This window comes from Patiria miniata, unplaced genomic scaffold (genome assembly GCF_015706575.1).
Source record: "Patiria miniata isolate m_02_andy unplaced genomic scaffold, ASM1570657v1 HiC_scaffold_1, whole genome shotgun sequence".
NCBI lineage: Eukaryota > Metazoa > Echinodermata > Asteroidea > Valvatida > Asterinidae > Patiria > Patiria miniata.
In genome coordinates this window covers 34,157,716-34,175,644 of record NW_024037047.1, presented here as the reverse complement: position 1 = coordinate 34,175,644, position 17,929 = coordinate 34,157,716, and the positions used below count along the sequence as shown (strand labels likewise).

General features: G+C 40.2%; 2 protein-coding genes across 3 annotated transcripts in view; one reads left to right on the top strand and one right to left on the bottom strand.

Annotated features, from left to right (window-relative positions):
- Positions 1–308: 308 nt before the first annotated feature.
- On the top strand, positions 309–3,652 carry LOC119729056. Of its 2 annotated transcripts, none has more exons than XM_038201563.1 (2): positions 309–1,288; positions 2,968–3,652. In XM_038201563.1, the coding sequence occupies exon 1, from the start codon at positions 438–440 to the stop codon at positions 1,269–1,271; it is 834 nt and encodes a 277-aa protein (XP_038057491.1). In that variant the 5' UTR covers positions 309–437; the 3' UTR covers positions 1,272–1,288; positions 2,968–3,652. The 2 variants fall into 2 exon arrangements, with proteins under 2 accessions (XP_038057491.1, XP_038057497.1); XM_038201569.1 differs by having other exon boundaries at positions 309–1,292.
- Positions 3,653–7,343: 3,691 nt separating this feature from the next.
- LOC119733124 overlaps positions 7,344–17,929 on the bottom strand; it is a 197,386-nt gene continuing 186,800 nt past the window's right edge. The window contains exons 128-133 of the mRNA XM_038206700.1: positions 15,453–15,692; positions 14,208–14,379; positions 12,654–12,876; positions 11,422–11,517; positions 8,850–9,369; positions 7,344–8,392 (exon numbers count right to left, since the gene is read on the bottom strand). Coding sequence (XP_038062628.1) covers positions 8,324–8,392; positions 8,850–9,369; positions 11,422–11,517; positions 12,654–12,876; positions 14,208–14,379; positions 15,453–15,692 — 1,320 coding nt within the window. The 3' untranslated portion in view covers positions 7,344–8,323. The remainder of the gene's footprint in view (positions 8,393–8,849; positions 9,370–11,421; positions 11,518–12,653; positions 12,877–14,207; positions 14,380–15,452; positions 15,693–17,929) is intronic.

Below are 17,929 nucleotides of genomic sequence, written 5' to 3'. Positions count from 1 at the left end.
CAACGCCACCGGCGCCAGCAGCTAAAGCCAAGAAGCGAACTGCTAAGCGTAAGAATATAGATCAAGCAAATTCATGTACGCTGAACGAGCCGCCTAGTGCCGCGAAGAAAACTAGCAGCGACGATTCGGACTTGCACAAAGCAGTTTCTAGCTTGCAGCAAACAGTTGCTACTTTGACAAATGCGTTTTTGCACCGCAGCGATTCCGGTTCTAGCCATTACGCTAACCGCTTTCCAACTGAGGAAATATTAAGCAAGGGTGAAATCCCTGATGATAATTTGGTGGCATTAAACCTTGCAACGGAAACGGGCAATGACAACGCAATTGTTGGCAATAGTTATGTACATGTACCTGAAAAGGGCATAGACACTTTCACTGAAGGTGATTTAGATAACCTGTTGTGCGATACTGGCAACCAGGATGACTTGCTGACCGAAATGGCGGCCTTAATTGAGGGTGACGAAAAAGAAAGTTCAGCCCTAAATGACCAATTGGCTAAAACAGTAAATGCACTTGCTCAAGGCAAGATAAAGCCAGAAAAACTAGAAGAAAAATTGGGCAAATACAACAAACCAAGCAACTGCGGTAATCTTTGCCTAACTAGAGTGAACCCTGAGATATGGTCAATCCTAAAACCCACAACACGTGCAAGGGATGTTAAATTCCAAAAGGTGCAAAGCTCTTTTGTACGGGCATCAATAGCCATCGCAATGGCCACTGATCAAATGCTAAAAGCCAGAAATAACAATGAGACTATTGATACAGCTCAGCTTATTAGAATGCTGGTTGACGCAATTGCCATACTTGGCTCGGGCAACGCCCAACTCAACTTGCGCAGAAGAGACAGTATCCGACCTGATCTCAACCAAAAATATGCGGCCTTGTGCTCATCGCAAGTCCCGTGCACTAGTCTCCTTTTCGGGGATGACTTAGTTCAGTCATGCAAAACTATAGTGGAGACAAACAAAATAAGTTCACAGATGTTTGTAAATGACCCCAAACGTCGTAATACTAGACAGTTTTCAGGCCGTGGATCATCCCACCGTGCGGGGGACTTTCGCTCACGGGGTTTCCCGAAACAGCATTACGGCAGCCACCAGAGGGCACCTTATTACCCGAGAGGCCGAGGCTACTATCGTCGAGCACAGAGTCAGGGCCAGGGTTATTACCGTTCCGGCGGCAGCAGCGGTCATGGCAGTGGCAATTACCACCAAACCCCAAGCCAATCCACCAGCACCGGGGCCTCGACAGCCAAGAAAACGGTGACCTAGCGGCACCATTACAGTTGGTAAGTGAGTATACATCACCTATTGCTGGAAGATTGCAACAGTTTATCCCTGCTTGGGAAAACATAACCTCTGATGAATGGGTGCTAGATACAGTTGCACATTGCCATATCGAATTTAATCGCACTCCGGTCCAGGCAAATGAACCTAAGCTTATTCAATACTCTGACCCGGAGGCGCAACTGATTGACGAAGAAATTCAAAAATTACAAGAAAAAGGAGCGATTATCAGGGTCAACCCCTGTCACGGACAATTTTTGTCCAACATTTTTCTTCGACCAAAGAAAGACGGCTCAATGAGACTCATTATCAATCTAAAAGCTCTAAACAAATTTGTCAAATATCACCATTTTAAAATGGAGACCTTTGAATTTGCACTGACATTGATTCGGACAAATTGCTATTTAGCATCAATAGATTTGAAGGATGCATATTTTACGATACCCATGGCCCAGGAACATCAGAAGTTCTTACGGTTTCAATGGCGAGATAAACTGTGGCAATTTAAATGCTTATGCTTTGGGCTTGCTAGTGCACCTCGTATCTTTACAAAGGTCATGAAACCACTCACATCAACATTACGTAATGCTGGCCAAATTTCGGCAAATTATATTGATGATTCATTACTTATTGGTGACACATTACAGGAATGCACCAGTAACATTGCAGCTCGTTGTGCACTGACAAATGAACTTGGGTTTGTGATTAATCAATCAAAGTCACACTTTACCCCAGTCCAAGAATTGGAGTTTTTGGGATTCACCATTAATTCAGTAGAAATGACAGTGCGTTTACCGCCTCGCAAATTATCAACCGCGGTTGAGGCATGCCATGAACTCATAGGACAGTCGAACCCGACAATTCATCGGGTGTCACAGGTCATAGGAAAACTTGTGTCATGTTTTCCAGCGGTCCCACTTGGGCCTTTATATTACCGAAGTTTGGAAGTGAGCAAAAACATCGCTCTGAAAAAATGTCATGGAAATTACAAGGCCAAAATGCCTCTCACTGCAAGCAGTAAGTCCGATTTGCAATGGTGGATACAAAATTTACCATATAATTTTCGACCAATATTACCCCGTGTAACAGACATCGAAGTGTTTACTAATGCTTCCCTCATGGGTTGGGGAGCCTCTTGTCCAAAGGCTAACATTCAAACTAATGGCCGTTGGAATTTGCATGAAGTAAGGTTTCATATTAACTATCTAGAACTCCTTGCGGTTTTTTATGCTCTAAAGTCATTTCAAACTGACATTCAGAACAGAACTGTGTCCATTGCAATGGACAATGTCACAGGAGTTTCATATATAAACCACATGGGAGGTTGTCATTCAGCTGAACTGAATGACTTGGCCAGACAAATTTGGTTTTGGTGCATCCAACATGACATTTGGTTGATTGCACGCCATATACCTGGTGTACAAAACACTTGTGCAGACACCTTGTCACGATCCTTTAAGGATAATCTGGAATGGAAACTAGATGCCAATATTTTTAACAAAATCATATCAACATTGGGTGTCACACCAAGTATTGATTTATTTGCGTCCAAAGCCAATTATCAATTTAAGCCATTTGTGTCATGGCTGCCTGACCCAGAGGCAGTTGCATGTGATGCGTTTACAATGTCTTGGGCGAACGAAATATTTTACGCATTTCCTCCTTTTGCTGTCATTGACAGGGTATTGCAGAAAATCGAGGTAGACGGAGCCATGGGAATACTTATATTCCCATTATGGCAAACCCAACATTGGTTTCCCAGAATGCTGCGCCTGTTGATAGCTACGCCAGTAACACTACCAAAGACATACGGGTTGTTGAGACTACCACACGATCCACACAGTCGCCATCCACTAGAGGGCCGAATGACAATGTGTGCTTCACTCTTATCCAGCAGTCGCTCCGATCAAGAGGATTTTCGAAGGAAACTATTGACATTATCCTCCAATCATGGAGACCGAGTACCAAGAAGCAATATGCATCATCCATCGAAAAATGGCTACGTTTCTGCACTAAACGGGCTGTCGATCCAGTTCATGCGACTGTAACCGTGGCAATGGAGTTTCTCACCAAGTTAGTTCACTCTGGGGCAAAATACAGCACTGTTAATACAGCACGGTGTGCATTGTCATCACTGCTTTGGTCAACGTCTGACAATAAAACAAAGTTTGGTAGCCATCCTTTGGTTATTCGTTTTATGCGAGGACTATTTAATTTAAAACCTCAGTACCCTCGTTATTCACATACATGGGATGTTGGTATTTTACTTCGATATGTTAGTAAGATGGAACCATTACAGTCTATTGCATTGAAACAATTGACTTACAAACTGATTTGCTTATGTGCACTTACCACTGCACAGCGGGCTCAGACTTTGAGCCTATTCGACATATCTAACATGAAGGTTAGAAACAAACAAGTTTGTATTAAAATAACTGATTTGATTAAAACATCTAAACCGGGCAAACCTCAACCACAAGTTATATTGTCAGCATACCCGCATGATAAAAGTGTATGTGTTATGCGAACCCTCTTAGAGTATCTGAAAAGGACAAGAAGTTTTAGGGGCTCCAAGTCAAAATTATTTTTAAGTTATACAGTGCCGCATAAGGAGATAGGCACTGCCACTGTTTCCCGTTGGTTAAAACAGTCATTAACTGAGGCGGGCGTAGATGTGTCCGAGTTCAAAGCACATAGTTTTAGAACTGCCTCAACCTCGGCAGCCGCCAATAAAGGTGTACCAATTAACTTAATTTTGCAGACGGCAGGTTGGGCAAGTTCAACAACCTTCGCCAAGTTTTATAACAGAAGTGACAGTATTTTATGCTCAGAAGGAGCACAAAGTCAGTTTTCTCAGGCAATCTTAAGTCAAAAATGATTAGCCGAGCATATGTTGTGTAATAAAAATGAAATGGGTCAAGGAAAGTTTTCTTCCATTAAATAGCACGGTAAAGTGCTGATTCGACTCATGAAACAAGTGCCAGTTTAAATATGGATTTATACTGAACATCGTCAAGAGACAAAGATAGTCTTGATTTGTTTATAATGAAGTGAATACTACTTTAGTCAAAAGACAAATTAGTCTTGATTTTGTTTAAAATGAGAATTATACTGTGTTCGGTTGTCAGAGGACAAACTAGAATTTAACTTTGTTTATTATACCGTGTATTGCCAAGAGACAATTTAGTCTTGGCGTAAAAGTGTGTATAATGAGATTTATACTGTATGCAAAGTCATGTACTTTTGTCAAGAGACAAATTGTTTCGAAGTTATTAATAATGATGAGCTAGAATAAGCTCTAGAAGTAGAATGCAAAAATAAAATCTAATATATCCGATAAGGAGTACTGCAAAATTTCTCTGTGCAGTTTCTTGTTTTAAGGGACTTGATTAACATTACACTGTCCCGCTTTAAAGTCTCACGTGAGTCGGAATGGAGGTAATGGTGAGGTAGAATCTCCCAATTAAACGAGTAAAGTGATGTTTAATTAGGATTCTACCGATACATTACCGTAATAAGGAGTCACGTGACTCCCACCCAATGTGCCCAAGCACAAGTTTTGACTCCGTCTCTTTGCTCAACCCGCCCTAGTATACGGGACCAGTGTAATTTGTTATAATTACTTTAAATCACTGGTGAGCATGCCTGTGGTTGGGCCTTTTATAGGGGCACGCAGGCAGGAATTGCATTCTTTTCGTTCAATTGTGGCATACCTTTAGCTACTAAACAATACAATCTCACGTGACTCCTTATTACGGTAAGTATCGGTAGAATCCTAATTAAACATCACTTTACTCGTTTAATTGGGAGATTATACCTGACGTTGCTTGAGTAGCATCATGATTTGTCGCGTGGTTCGCTGCACGCTCGCGACTTAGATTAGCTGCTGTGGCGCGAATCAGTAGCACTATTAAATCAAGTCACCCAGTTATTCATCGTTTCCTCTTTAAAACTTGTATCTTTGTGCTTATGTTGTGATAGTGTCATAGCTTTTCCTTTTACTACTCAGTCACATAATGTAAAAATAGAAACTTGTGCACGCGGATGAAAAATACAATGTGTCCTAACATAACAATGCCCTTTGGCATAAATTGATATAACTGAATGCACTTTGTATAAACACAGAGTTTTAATGTTTGATTTCACGCTCGATTTAGGGAGATTGTTTATTTATTTTTTCTTAAAGGCAAGTTAACATTGTATACACTGTAAAAAGTAAGTTCAGTTATTAAAAACAATCTTGCTTTCAATTTGTAAACATGTTTAGAAAGCTACCAATGTTCAAGTGCGAAACATAATCCATCATTACTCTAACATGTTTAGTATTTAAACATGTTTAAAAACTGAGAGCAAGAAAGTATTATATGTGGGCAAATTTTGAGTAAGTACGAAAGACAGCAAGTTCGGGCGAGGACCATTAGACAACTAGTGGTTGGTTGATTTGTGACGTAACTTGCGCCTGCGCACTATCAGCAACTTGCAAACGCCTCGTCAGATGATGGTCAAAATCCTGGCTCCCAGTTGTGCCTACAACACACAGACTGCACGTTAACTAGGACTATTTGCAGAAACAAATTTTATTCTCCCAATCTGAGTACCATACATTTGACACTTCATTCATTTCCAAAGGAAATCTGGGTAGAAATGTGATCGGACACTACATTAAAGGGAATGTACATCATTGGCTTTTGCTGTAATTGTCAGAAATGAACTATTTGAGGGGTTAGTATAAAAGATCAAATATTGTTACACTGACATATTTGAAGTTTTGTGTTCGAAAATGCTGGAAAAACCAAGAAAAACCACAAAGTTCAAGTAGTCTGGTTCCCTGACTCCACTAAAGATGAGATGGATCAATTTATAGATGCCGGAAAATTGTAAGGTAAGGGAACCAGTCTAGCTGGCCTGCAGACGTTCATGAACATGTAACCAATAGCACACAAAATTTGGACTGAAACAAAATGGTAAATTTAGAGCAGTAGTTGAAAAATAGTTAGGTTTTTCCAACGGTGGTCGGCCGACCACCGTTGGAAATGTACACAAAAATACCATTTTCTTGAAAATGACTTAACACTAGGTGCCATAATTTTACAGTATGCTTTAGACTGTCATTTACCAACATCCTAGTAAGGTATTTGGTAAAAAAATTGGTTGTTTTGTTTTTCGATGTTTGCAAATGTTGTATATTCCCTTTAACATTACAATAAAAACTTATGAAAAGCTCTCAAAAATATCTTTCAGGGCTAGAAGTCACTTTAATTTTTGTAGCTGATCTGTGAATTTGGAATCTCATAAACAAATGTCTTCGCAACAAAAAAGGCGATTAATTGACGAGGACTGGTTTCTCGATCATCATATATCGGCCTCCTTCATACCTTAATATATTCCGTTTCCTGGAGGTCATACAAAAGTCCAAGAACCTAAATACATTCTGTCGTGTTATTCTTCACCTTAAATACAAAAGTGTAACATTTGGTAAAGAATAAAGGTTCTCTTCTTGGTTATAATTTTTTTATAGCGTCAAATTGACATGCATACCTGTATGATCAGGATAAGTTATAAAAACCACATTGCTTACATTCTTTCAGGTTGACATTTGGGCAATTCCCCCGAATTTCAAGTCTCAGTGAAAAAAAACTTCACAAATCCAAATGCCAGAAATGAATCATGTGTATCATTTTTGTTATTACGGGGAATGGTTCCCATAGGGTTTTTACACATTGTCAAAATGTTTCCAACATCAATGACCCCTTACCCTAATTTCCCTAATCCAACCCCCATGAATTCTGGTGTATTTACCTTTTGGACCATGAGCCTCTACAGGAGTTGTGACATTAGGGAGAAATTGAAATGTCTCCTCAATGTCCGGTGTCTCCCTAAGGTATAAACTTATGACGAAAAATGTCTCCTTTAGGGTACATTATCAAGAATTAAGCTTACTAGCTGTATTTCACTGAAATATAGCTTATTTCTTACAATGTTCAACAGCACAGCTGTTATTTTATAAACAAAAGCACAGAAAAACATCAATTTGTCTGAGACATCCGACACCATGGTTTTTTCGAGCCAATTTTTCTTTAGTTCAGCAAAAAATTATGGATGAAGAATTTAATTTTAAAATCACTGTAGTAACTAGACGTTTTTGAGACTTTTTTCATAACTAAAATCCACTCTATGATTATAACATTTATTATGCACACTTTTGAATTGTCCAAAATGTACGTCCAACACCATTTTCAGGTTTCATAAAGGGTGTCACTCACACTGCAAACTTCATTAAAATCATTACATTTGCAAAAAGTACTTATCACAATAGTGAAATATGATCTGGGTAAAAACCTTCAAATATAAAAGCTCAGCTAATCTTTTGTCTGAGCTTAATATCTACACAACTTGAAAACTTTCTTGATTACAGCAGAAAATAGTAACAAAAAACATCTCAATGCTAGAAAAACTTGCCAAATTATAAAAAATTTGTTTGCACTTGCAATTTCGTGCCTACTTATGGCAGACCAAAAAAAGAGTTAACAAAAAAATGGCTAAGCTCATATTTTGTCTGAGGACGAACTCATTATCTAGGCAACTTAAGGAACTCTTGCATAAACAGAGAAAACACTTTAAAAAAGATAGACATCATGACACTAGAACCAATTGCCAAATTAATGGAAATGTGTTTCAAACTATGAACTAATGCATATTTATGGCCGGCTAATAACACTTGCTGCCCCACTTCCTTGGGGAACACAAAATCAGGACAATTGTGTCAGTTTCAACAGTTTCAACTGATTTTGTTTTTCTGTGACACGGGGCTTCAGGGGACATGCACGATGCTTGTGCAAATCCAAGCTCATCCTTTAAAAATGGTCGTGAACATGCAAAAGCCTTTTGCTTGTGTTTGTAAGATATTACAACATACAATATCCTGTCCAGATACATGTATGTACTTTAAGGTAACCATTTAAAAATTCAGATATTCAGTCCAATCTTAGAAGATGAAATGTTCCAATGACTTAAGAGCCGATAGTTGTGTTGGATCATTACATCGCTGTTTCGTTGACGTCATTGAGTTGTTCATCATCAGTGAAGCTCACAACGGATCCTGGAAGCTGGATGATAAAATGAAAGCAGAAACCTTCACAATTTCTTGTAATTTCACAAAATATTTGCTTAAACAAGGACAGTGACTCACCAAAGAATTTGAACCAGAATTACTGACCGAAATGTCATGCCATGTTTAGGGCTCCTGATTCATTCTCAGCTACACTTACATGCAGGGAATTCAAGTTTGAGTCCAACCCATGAAGACTTGCTTTAGTCCCTACCCGATTGTGTTCATACAATTATCTGAGGTTGCCCCACCTCTACAAGCTAACACTTCTTCTTCATCTTCTCAATATTTTTTTTCAGGCTGGCATATTACAGTGCATAGGGCACTCTCTTGTGGAACCCTTAGTTCCATTACAAGTAATAATAAGTTTTGCTTAGCTTATAAATATACAAAGCAACATTTTGTTGTCTCTGCTGAATAGTTTCATGAGATTAGGCCTAGGTTATGACACCTACCTCTGTTACAGGGGTTTCCTCTGTGGTAGTTGGCGGAGTCCTCTTTTGGAACATCTGCGTCTGCTCTGGATCACCAATCTCAGCGTCCTTCTTGAGAGCTGCAGAACTCTTCATGAGCATGGTTGGCTGTGCCCACATCTCAGCATCGGCAGGGCTCACTGTTGGACTGGCAGGGGGAGGTTCATCACATGATTTACCACCCATGGAGGAAGCTTCAGCCAGTGCAGGCCAAGCATCTGCAACAGCATTAGAGCGTGCAAGACCCGACCAGGGCCTGTTCTTCTTGAGGCCTGATGAAGAGGAGCTTTGAGAGCGATTTGAGATGACAGAGAGTGGTCTTCCTGTTGAAGAGTCATCCAGATGGCTGTGGCTAGCCTGGTTTTCGTCCTTCTCGTCAGAATCTGTCTGATCTCCACTGTCATCTTCAAACACAGGGTTTTCAAAGGCTTTCTGAGTGTAGACACCTATGTATGGCACCAGTTGACCATCATCTGGATCCGGTAATGGTTGGATTTGAAATCTGTTGTAAAAGAAAAGCAAAAAAATAGTTAGTGGCCTGACGTTTCGACCCTGGCAGAGTCTTTCTCGAAGGCTAAATGACAAGACTATAAACATAAACAGGTACATGTATACATTACTGATGTAACAAAAGCAGTCAAGTTGAAATACATAATGCAGAGGAAAAAACACAGAAAAAGCAGGCGGCTGAACAGAAAGGAGGGTAACAAAAGGGAGGGGGATTGGGGGAAGGGGATGGTTGACCACAAGAGGTTGGGAACACAAAGGACAAAGTCAATGATGGGGAGAGGGAGAGAAAGGTAGTTAATTGGTGAATGAGGCAGACTGGAGGGGGGGGGGAGCTTATCTGTGGTGAAAAGGAGAAGGCAAAGACAAAAAGTTATTAGTCATTTCCTTCTTGGATGTTCAGACCATGGGGTTGAATGGTCTGGAGACGTCTTATCCATAATTTCTCTCTACTCAGACGAACAATCTCTCTGTGGTTTCCTAGTGCCTCAATGCCCTGTAAAATCATGTCAGAAATTGAGTGATTAGGAAAATTGAAATGATGTCCTATGGGTGTATCCAGCTAATGGGTGTTGACTGTGGATCTGTGGCCGTAGAAACGTCTCTTGAGTGTAGTTCTTGTTTCACCTATATATTGAACACCACAAACTTTGCAAGATATTAAATAGATTAGATTAGTGGTGGTGCAGGTGACATGACCCCTTGTCCTATGGGTGGTACCACCGGTATGGCTGGTGAAGGAGTCCGATTCTCTGATGTGTTGTCTACAGACAATGCATTTGGAGGTGTTGGGACACCTGAAAGTTCCCTGTGGCAAAGGGGGGTTAACATTATCATTAAAGGGGGGGACTTCTGCCCGGACAATGATATCCCTGAGACTGGGTGGCCGTCTGTAGGCAACTATGGGTTCTTCTTGTACAGCACGTTGAAGTCGATCTGATGTGTGAAGAATATGATGGTTAGAACTGGTTATTGTATGAATGGGGGGAAGCGAGGGGTGGAAAGTGACAACAAAGGGAACTTTCTCCTTGGAACTCTGTTGTTGCACAGGTCTTTTTGAAAGTACTGACTCCCTGGAGCGAGCCTAGACTTTGTGGATTGCTCGATGGACTGCCAGGGAGCTATGACCCTGGGAGACGAGGTGTTTCTTAAGTTCCTGTGAGTGGTGGATGAAATCGGAATCATTAGAACAGATTCGACGGAGTCTGAGGGCCTGACTGTAGGCTATGCTGGTTTTGCAGTGTCGGGGATGACAGCTGGTTGAGTGGAGATATTGGTGTTTTTCTGTGGGTTTAACAAAGAGATCTGTGATCAAACCATCATCCGTCTTTAGAACCTTGACATCCAGAAAGTGGGTATCCTTGGTTGAGTATTCGGTTGTGAATTTGGTGGTTCTATGGAAGGAATTGATGTGATTAATGAATGCTGTGAGGCTAGATTCATCACTGGTCCAGATGAAAAAGATGTCATCAATATAGCACCACCAGACCCAGGGACGGCACGGGGCTGACGCCAACATGCACTGTTCAAGTTGGCTCATGAATAGGCAGGCCATTGATGGTGCCATCCGTGTACCCATAGCGGTGCCATGTACCTGTAGGAAATTCTTACCCATGAACGAAAAATTGTTTTTAGTTAGAACATGGTTCATGAGGGATACTATATCAGAAATGGGCGGTGAGTCGTGACTGCTCTTAGCCAAAGCTGAAGAGCAGGCAGCAATCCCTTCATCTTGGGGAATGTTGGTGTACAAAGAGGACACATCAAAAGTACCGATGATAGCTGTGTTGGGGACCGGTAAAAGAGTACAAACTGGTAAGTTGCGATTAAAGAGGAAAGAAGGGGAGACCTATCAACAGCAAAGTATCTCATCCGTGGTCTTCCCCCCAGGAATTGCTAGGTTTACAAAGAATCTCAAAATCTCAAATAAAGTGTATATTGGACAAAATTATTCATGAGTAAGTAGATGGAACCTGGAGGTATGGCATATAACACCTGGAGGTCAAAATAGTGATTGTCAACAGGACTTACAGCACTTTGCACTTACTTTTTGCTGTGCTTTTTCTTGTACAAGTAGAAGACCACAGCAGCAACGATGAACAAACCAACCAGACAGCTTACCACACCAATTATAACTTTGACTCTGAAGAAAATACACAAAATGATAAACGAATACATTGTAAAGGCTTAAACTGTCATGACTGGTCAAAATCATCAGTTTCAGTGGAACCATAAACAAGCAAGTAGTCACTGTTTCATGAAGGGATGGGCATCTCCATTCGGATGAAAAGACGTTTCGATATAATCGCAAGAGAAGTTTTTCTTATTTTAGAATTGCAAAATGTACCACAATGCATCTACTCTATGCAATATATATGATTCTTAGAGGGCTTAACTTTCTAATGAACCTAGCAATCATCATTGAAACTGTGGTTAATTCGTGAAAATCATCAGCAAAGATGCCCGTCTCTTTGAGAAAACGAAATTCTAGTTGACCTACTTTTAAAATCTAGTGTGCAGTGTGTTTTGCCATAGGGAGAGGGCACGCATGTTTGGGTGCATGCGTCTGAAATGTTTCAAAGATGTCTGTCCCTTTGTGAAAATGGAAATCTCACTTGTTCTGCATTTACTCCCTTTTGATCAATACATTTCGTGCACAGCACGTTAGCGTCTCTTTGTGAAAACGCAAAATGCAATTATGAAGATGTTTGCCCCTTACAACATTGATATCATTAAGATGTTACATAACTTTTGCTTCTTAAACCAAGTCAGAGAAATTAAGAGCAATGCTTTAAAGCAAAAAGGCCACAAAAAAAAATCAGAACTGAAAAAAGGTCATTTTTGACATGCCCTTCTCTTAGGGAAAACAATGACAAAAACACCAAAAGCATCCTTCTTTTGAGTGAAATGCCAGGAAATAAAATAGTGAATAAAAAGTGCAAAACAGCATCCTGATGACGTTGATTTACATGATTGCTTTTATCAGGTTCTTGGTCTGAATATATCACAAAAATTGAAATCTCCGGAGTTTAGAATTCAACTTCTTGACTTGATGATATTTTTGTTTATTAAACTTGAAGGACAGAGAGAACTTAAAGTTCTGTAAATGTACTCACACAGAAACTGAATTAAAAAAAATATTGGTGTGTATTTACTCTCCGAAACTTAAACACTGGTTTTTGAAAATACTGCTGGATACAATCGCGGTACCTACGCTATCACATCACAAAATAAAAACAGTAAAACACAAATAATTTGTTTGATATTAATAATGCTGACCTCCAGTTGAGGTCATCACAGAGTGGATCAGACAATGGACAAGCGCATTCAAATCCATTGAGGCGATCATAGCAGACGTATGGGTATGCACACAGCGTGGACTGGCACTCATCATAATCAATCTCGCAGATGTCACCAACCCAGCCGGGCTGACAGTGGCAGGAGTAGGATTCGAACCCACTGCTACGTGCAGGGGAGGTACAATTAGGATCCTCAACCGGTCCTGTGTGCAGAGAAGTACATGTAGCAACACAAATAAGAAGAATCACTATGTCTGATCAGTGATTGATATGAAACCTGCAGCTGATTTTACAAATCAATGTGCAACTTATGTCAGGAGTACGATCGATTCAACAAATTAACATATGTTTGATCAATTTCATGAAATTAGAGGTAGCTACACAACGTTTGAAGTTTTTCAAACATATTGGTGAAGATAGTCACAGGTTTGAAGATTGCTATTAGGTACGATTTCACATCAGTAAGACAACAGTCACTGAATCAGTTCTGCCCGTCATTTTGAAAATAGTTTTGTCGTACTGTCCAAGTTCTGTTACAGGTAAAATAGCTTTCCATTACTGTCTTAAAAAAAATAAAGCTGTGAATTTCTTGAATAAATCTTGATATTTTTGGACAATGAGGGCACAATAATCATAATTAGTCAGTAAAACGAATTACTTTTGGCTTGAAGCCATAACTTATGCCACTCGAAGTGAATGTTAGTACATCATAATTTCTTGTGAAATTTGTCATAATTCAAAAATTTGTTCAATTTATCCCTAACCCTCCAGGGTATGTTTGCTAGAACCCTGCCAAAATGCAACACTTGACTAAGTGACAAACCTGCCAAATGTAGCAAGATTCATCAGAGGAAAATTCTCAAGGCCACACTGCCTCAGAGTCCATGGTCGCTGCACGCAGCAGCATACAGCCGTGGCATTGTTCAATGGGACTACAATCCCGGCCAAAATGGTTGGGACACTAGGAAATACCCTTAGCCTCCAACGGTCACCAACTCCCCTGCTCCCCCGGTCAATGTTGTTCTCTTCAGCGGATGGAGCACACACCGCGCAATGAGAGACAACATTGAACGGGGGCTAGGGGGTTGGGGGCCCAGCGAGATTTGGCCAGGATTGTAGCTCTCACTGTCTCAGAGCTGCCATTCATGCACTGGTGTTGGTAGCTGAATGCATCAAAGAGCACCAGTTCTTTTCTACCTGATGTACTGTATTGCGTCTGGCAGGGTTAGGGTTAAGTAATTTATTGAACTGCAACACAAAGTAAAGTTTCATGAAATCGGCTACTGATCTTATTTAATAATCTACAAGTACAAGCAATTCCAAAATACCAATTCTACTTTCTATTGTAGAGCCTCCCATATGGAATGCTGTGCCTTGAAAATGTTATTTGAGTCTCATTCATGTCCTGTTGTTTCATTGCATAGTGACAGAATTCCCTCAGTCTACCACAAGGACAGGACAAGCTGTACTCATGAAGCAGTATAAGCAAAAGGAAATAAACAGAAATGGCTGAAGTTTTGTGTGAGCCACCCACCTCTGCAGACCCCCTCATGGATGCAAGGGTTGACCAGCACAGCAATCTGTACCTCCAGTAGCTGAGACACGGCTCCAGACAGGTCCTCTGCCAAGACAAGGAAACTATCCCTGCCATGGTAGTTGGGGTTTGGAGCATAGGTGAATGTGGATGTCGTCCAGCTCAAGTCCTCCTAAATAAAAAGAAGTTCTCATTCCAATGTTACAATGACTCTGAAACCGAAACTCGCATGTCTCAGGTGATGACCACTGAAATGGGAATGTTTTTGATAAATGTGTGGCTTGACCTCAGAAAGCCTGACTTGTGATTGACTTGGTATGACTTGTGAGTACTTGTGAGAGCTCTGTGATTCAGAGGGGGCCTTAACTGCATTGATAGGGGATGAGACCAGACTTGATTTTTTTTTACTCGGCAAGTAGACAAAAATGTGGGACTTACAAAATAAGATTGGTGATATGATTCAACTAGTTCGATGAGAAAGGATGGTGAATGCATAATTTGATGACAGAGTGATTTGTCTAGGGTGATTCCATGGGTCTTTAGTCAGACAGAACCAACTACCAGTATGTTGCTAGAGCAGCAACAATAACACATGAGCAGGATACCTCTATATCGTGTAATAGCAGCTCTCAGGCAAGTCAGCGACACCTGTCTAAGTACAGAGGTCCAGCCTGGTTTAAGCTACCCCAGGAACTATTCAATTCAACAACTGCACCAAAAAGTCTCTAGTACTCGGTAAGAATCAGTGAGGTACATGTATCAGTAAGGTACCGCTGGCAAATAAATCTTACTTTAAGCACAACAACGTGACAGACAAACCTAGGGGGGCTTGAAACCTTGACATTGTCTCCAGCATCAGCAGGAAATTGTATGCCCCTTATTCTTGGGGACAACAGCTTCATATAGGTCTGGTATTTGGCCTCAAGAACATCAGATTGTGTAACATGAGATCAAAGTTAATGGTTTGGACATTGGAGGCTTTTATGTAATGAATCGATCCAGTAAGCCCCGCCCACTGTGCACTGGGCAAATTAACACGTGCTCCTATCGAATGCCACGCTGCATTTTCCTGCACGCATGTCGGACTTTTGTGCACGCACGTCGGACATAAATCACGGCTGTGATTGGTCAGAACACCATGGGCGGTGCTTACTGGATCGATCCATTGTGGAACCAGTGGCTATAAACCAAAGCTGGAGTTGGGGGCCAAGGTTTCAACAACCTCTTTAATATCACAACTTCTACCTCACTATGGGGCAACTCAATCCCACAAGGAATGACTGGCTCTTCACTGTCTACAGAGGGCTCACTGCAATTCTGAGTGGACGGCACAGTCTTGACTTGGCTTGTCAGTGCCAGGGTGCCATACGTCGGGGGCCTGGTTACAATGGTCAGTTCATCATTGGTGTCAGCATCGTATGCTCCTAGCACAGCACTCAGATCCTTGTAGGCAACATTGGACCCCGTGTTCTGCTCAACAGTAAACTGCATTTATAAAAGTTAAAACATACGGGTAAACTTTCAAATCATTAGTAAATGTGGAAAGGCAAATTTTAATGTCATAAAATTTGCATAAATCTCTTCAAAATTTTAAATAAATTGCTACAAGTGTATTTGTAAAGTCAGACTGTTAAAATTAGCCCAGGTTGGAATCCTCCGTTGTGTACACGCGACGGAGTCCAGGGTATGAACGTCTGCTGCCATAGCAAAAAAAAATATAACACATTTTTTTCATATTTTATTATTTTTTTATTATTTTTATTTCTGTGACAAAATTTTTGCTAATTTGTTTTTTTTTATTTAGTGTATATTTTCCTTACTTTTTTGTTCTGTTTTGTTTTGTTCAGTTTTGTTCTGTTCGGTTTGGATTTTAGTATTTTGTTTTGTTTTTTATTCGGTTTGGCTATGTTTGTTTTTGTTTTACTTTGTTTTCCTTGTCTTGTCTTGTTTTTGTTTTGTTTAGTTACGTTTGTTGTTTTGTTTTACTCTCCTTTTTTGGCTCTTCTTTTTGTTTTTTTGTTTGTTTGTTTTGTTGTTGTTTTGTGTTTGTCTAAAGTATATTGTGTCTTTTTTTATCCATTACCTTTTAGCTTTTAAATATATATCTATATATGCATATCCAATGAAATCGTCTACTATCACAATTCACAGTGCTCGTTTCATCTCTATATACATATATTATTTGTTTTTAGTTTGTTTTTAGAACATCAATATATATTCTTTATAACGATTCTTTTTGAACATATTTGTTTTTTATATATATATATATATATATTTTTTTTTTTTTAAATAATTTTATAATATGTTTAAACCAGTCCTGTAATTGGCGTTGTTTTCTGTTGTTGGATGTGGATAATAAATAAATAAACAAAATGAATATTTTTACCTGATGGAGGAAGCTGAAGTTTTGTTTAAATATTCCTTGTGTCCAGAATTATGCATACGCTGGGTCTAGACAAGGTAGATATGTCAATGGGCGATGTGTTTAGTATTTAAAGAAAATAAACCGCAGATCCACGCTTTTGTCGAAAACATCCTCAGTATGAGCATGTTGTGTGAAGTTGTGAACACTTACGCGCGCGGCTGCGTACATGGCATAGTAACTGTGTTGCACGCACACGTAATCAGGCGCGGTTCTACAACCAATATTTTTGGGAGGCTAGCACGGTGGATCCAGAATTTTTTTCAGGGAGGCGTGCTGAAATGTTGACCGGTTATTTTTTCCAGACACTTAGGCCTCCGAAAATCAATTGGGGGGGGGGGGGGGGGGGGGCTCATGCCATATTTTCAATGGGGAGCGCCAATAAAATCCTAAAATCATTCACACTATATTAACTAATGCACACACGTCACGGCTATTTCTTCTTTAAAGCGAACTGTCACAAAAATTAAATCGAATGAACTGAATGAGTTTAACTGAGTGAGAAGCTGAAATTGAATGAACAGGTTGAATGAAATAGAGTGAAGAACTGCTCAGGGCAGTTCTTGTATACTGGTGGAAAACTGGATGTCTTTGAAATAAACAAAACATGTAAGTTTACAATGGGAAGACTAAGTCATGTCTTGGTTTCCTTGACTCTCAGGAAGGTGACTATGAGTGAGTAATACCTGAAAGCAACGATCAAGTAAACCACTTGAAAGCAATGATCAAGTAGCGCCACTTTACACCCTATTAATTGCTCCACTTACACCCATATTTTCAATGGGGAGCGCCAATAAAATCCTAAAATCATTCACACTATATTAACTAATGCACACTCGTCACGGCTATTTCTTCTTTAGGGGGTGACCGTTCGCATGTACATCACAATCCTTCTTTTTGCTAATGCAACTTTTTTTTTACGGAATTATTTTGGGGGGGCTAGACAAAATTTTGGGGGGCTACAGCCCCCCCCTAGCCCCCCCGTAGAACCGCGCCTGCACGTAATTCTTCACACGGGGAGATCGTACTGAAAATGTTTCTGACAAGACCATGGATCTGCAGTTTATTTTGAGTCAACACGTCCTCCATGGACATATTTACGTTTTCTATACCCAGCGTAGACATAATTCTGGACACAAGGAATATGTAAACAACATTTCAGCTTCCTCCAACAGGAAACAATAATTTGTTTGGCTGTGGTAGTAGAATTAATACCCTAGACATCAGTCATAATGCAATGAAGACGTTGTCCAACCTGGGCTATGTAAATATAAGAGTTTGCAGTGATTTGCGTGTTAAA

Coding starts and splice junctions, on each gene's coding strand:
- LOC119729056 (XM_038201563.1), top strand. CDS start 438: ATGGCGGCCTTAATTGAGGGTGACGAAAAAGAAAGTTCAGCCCTAAAT.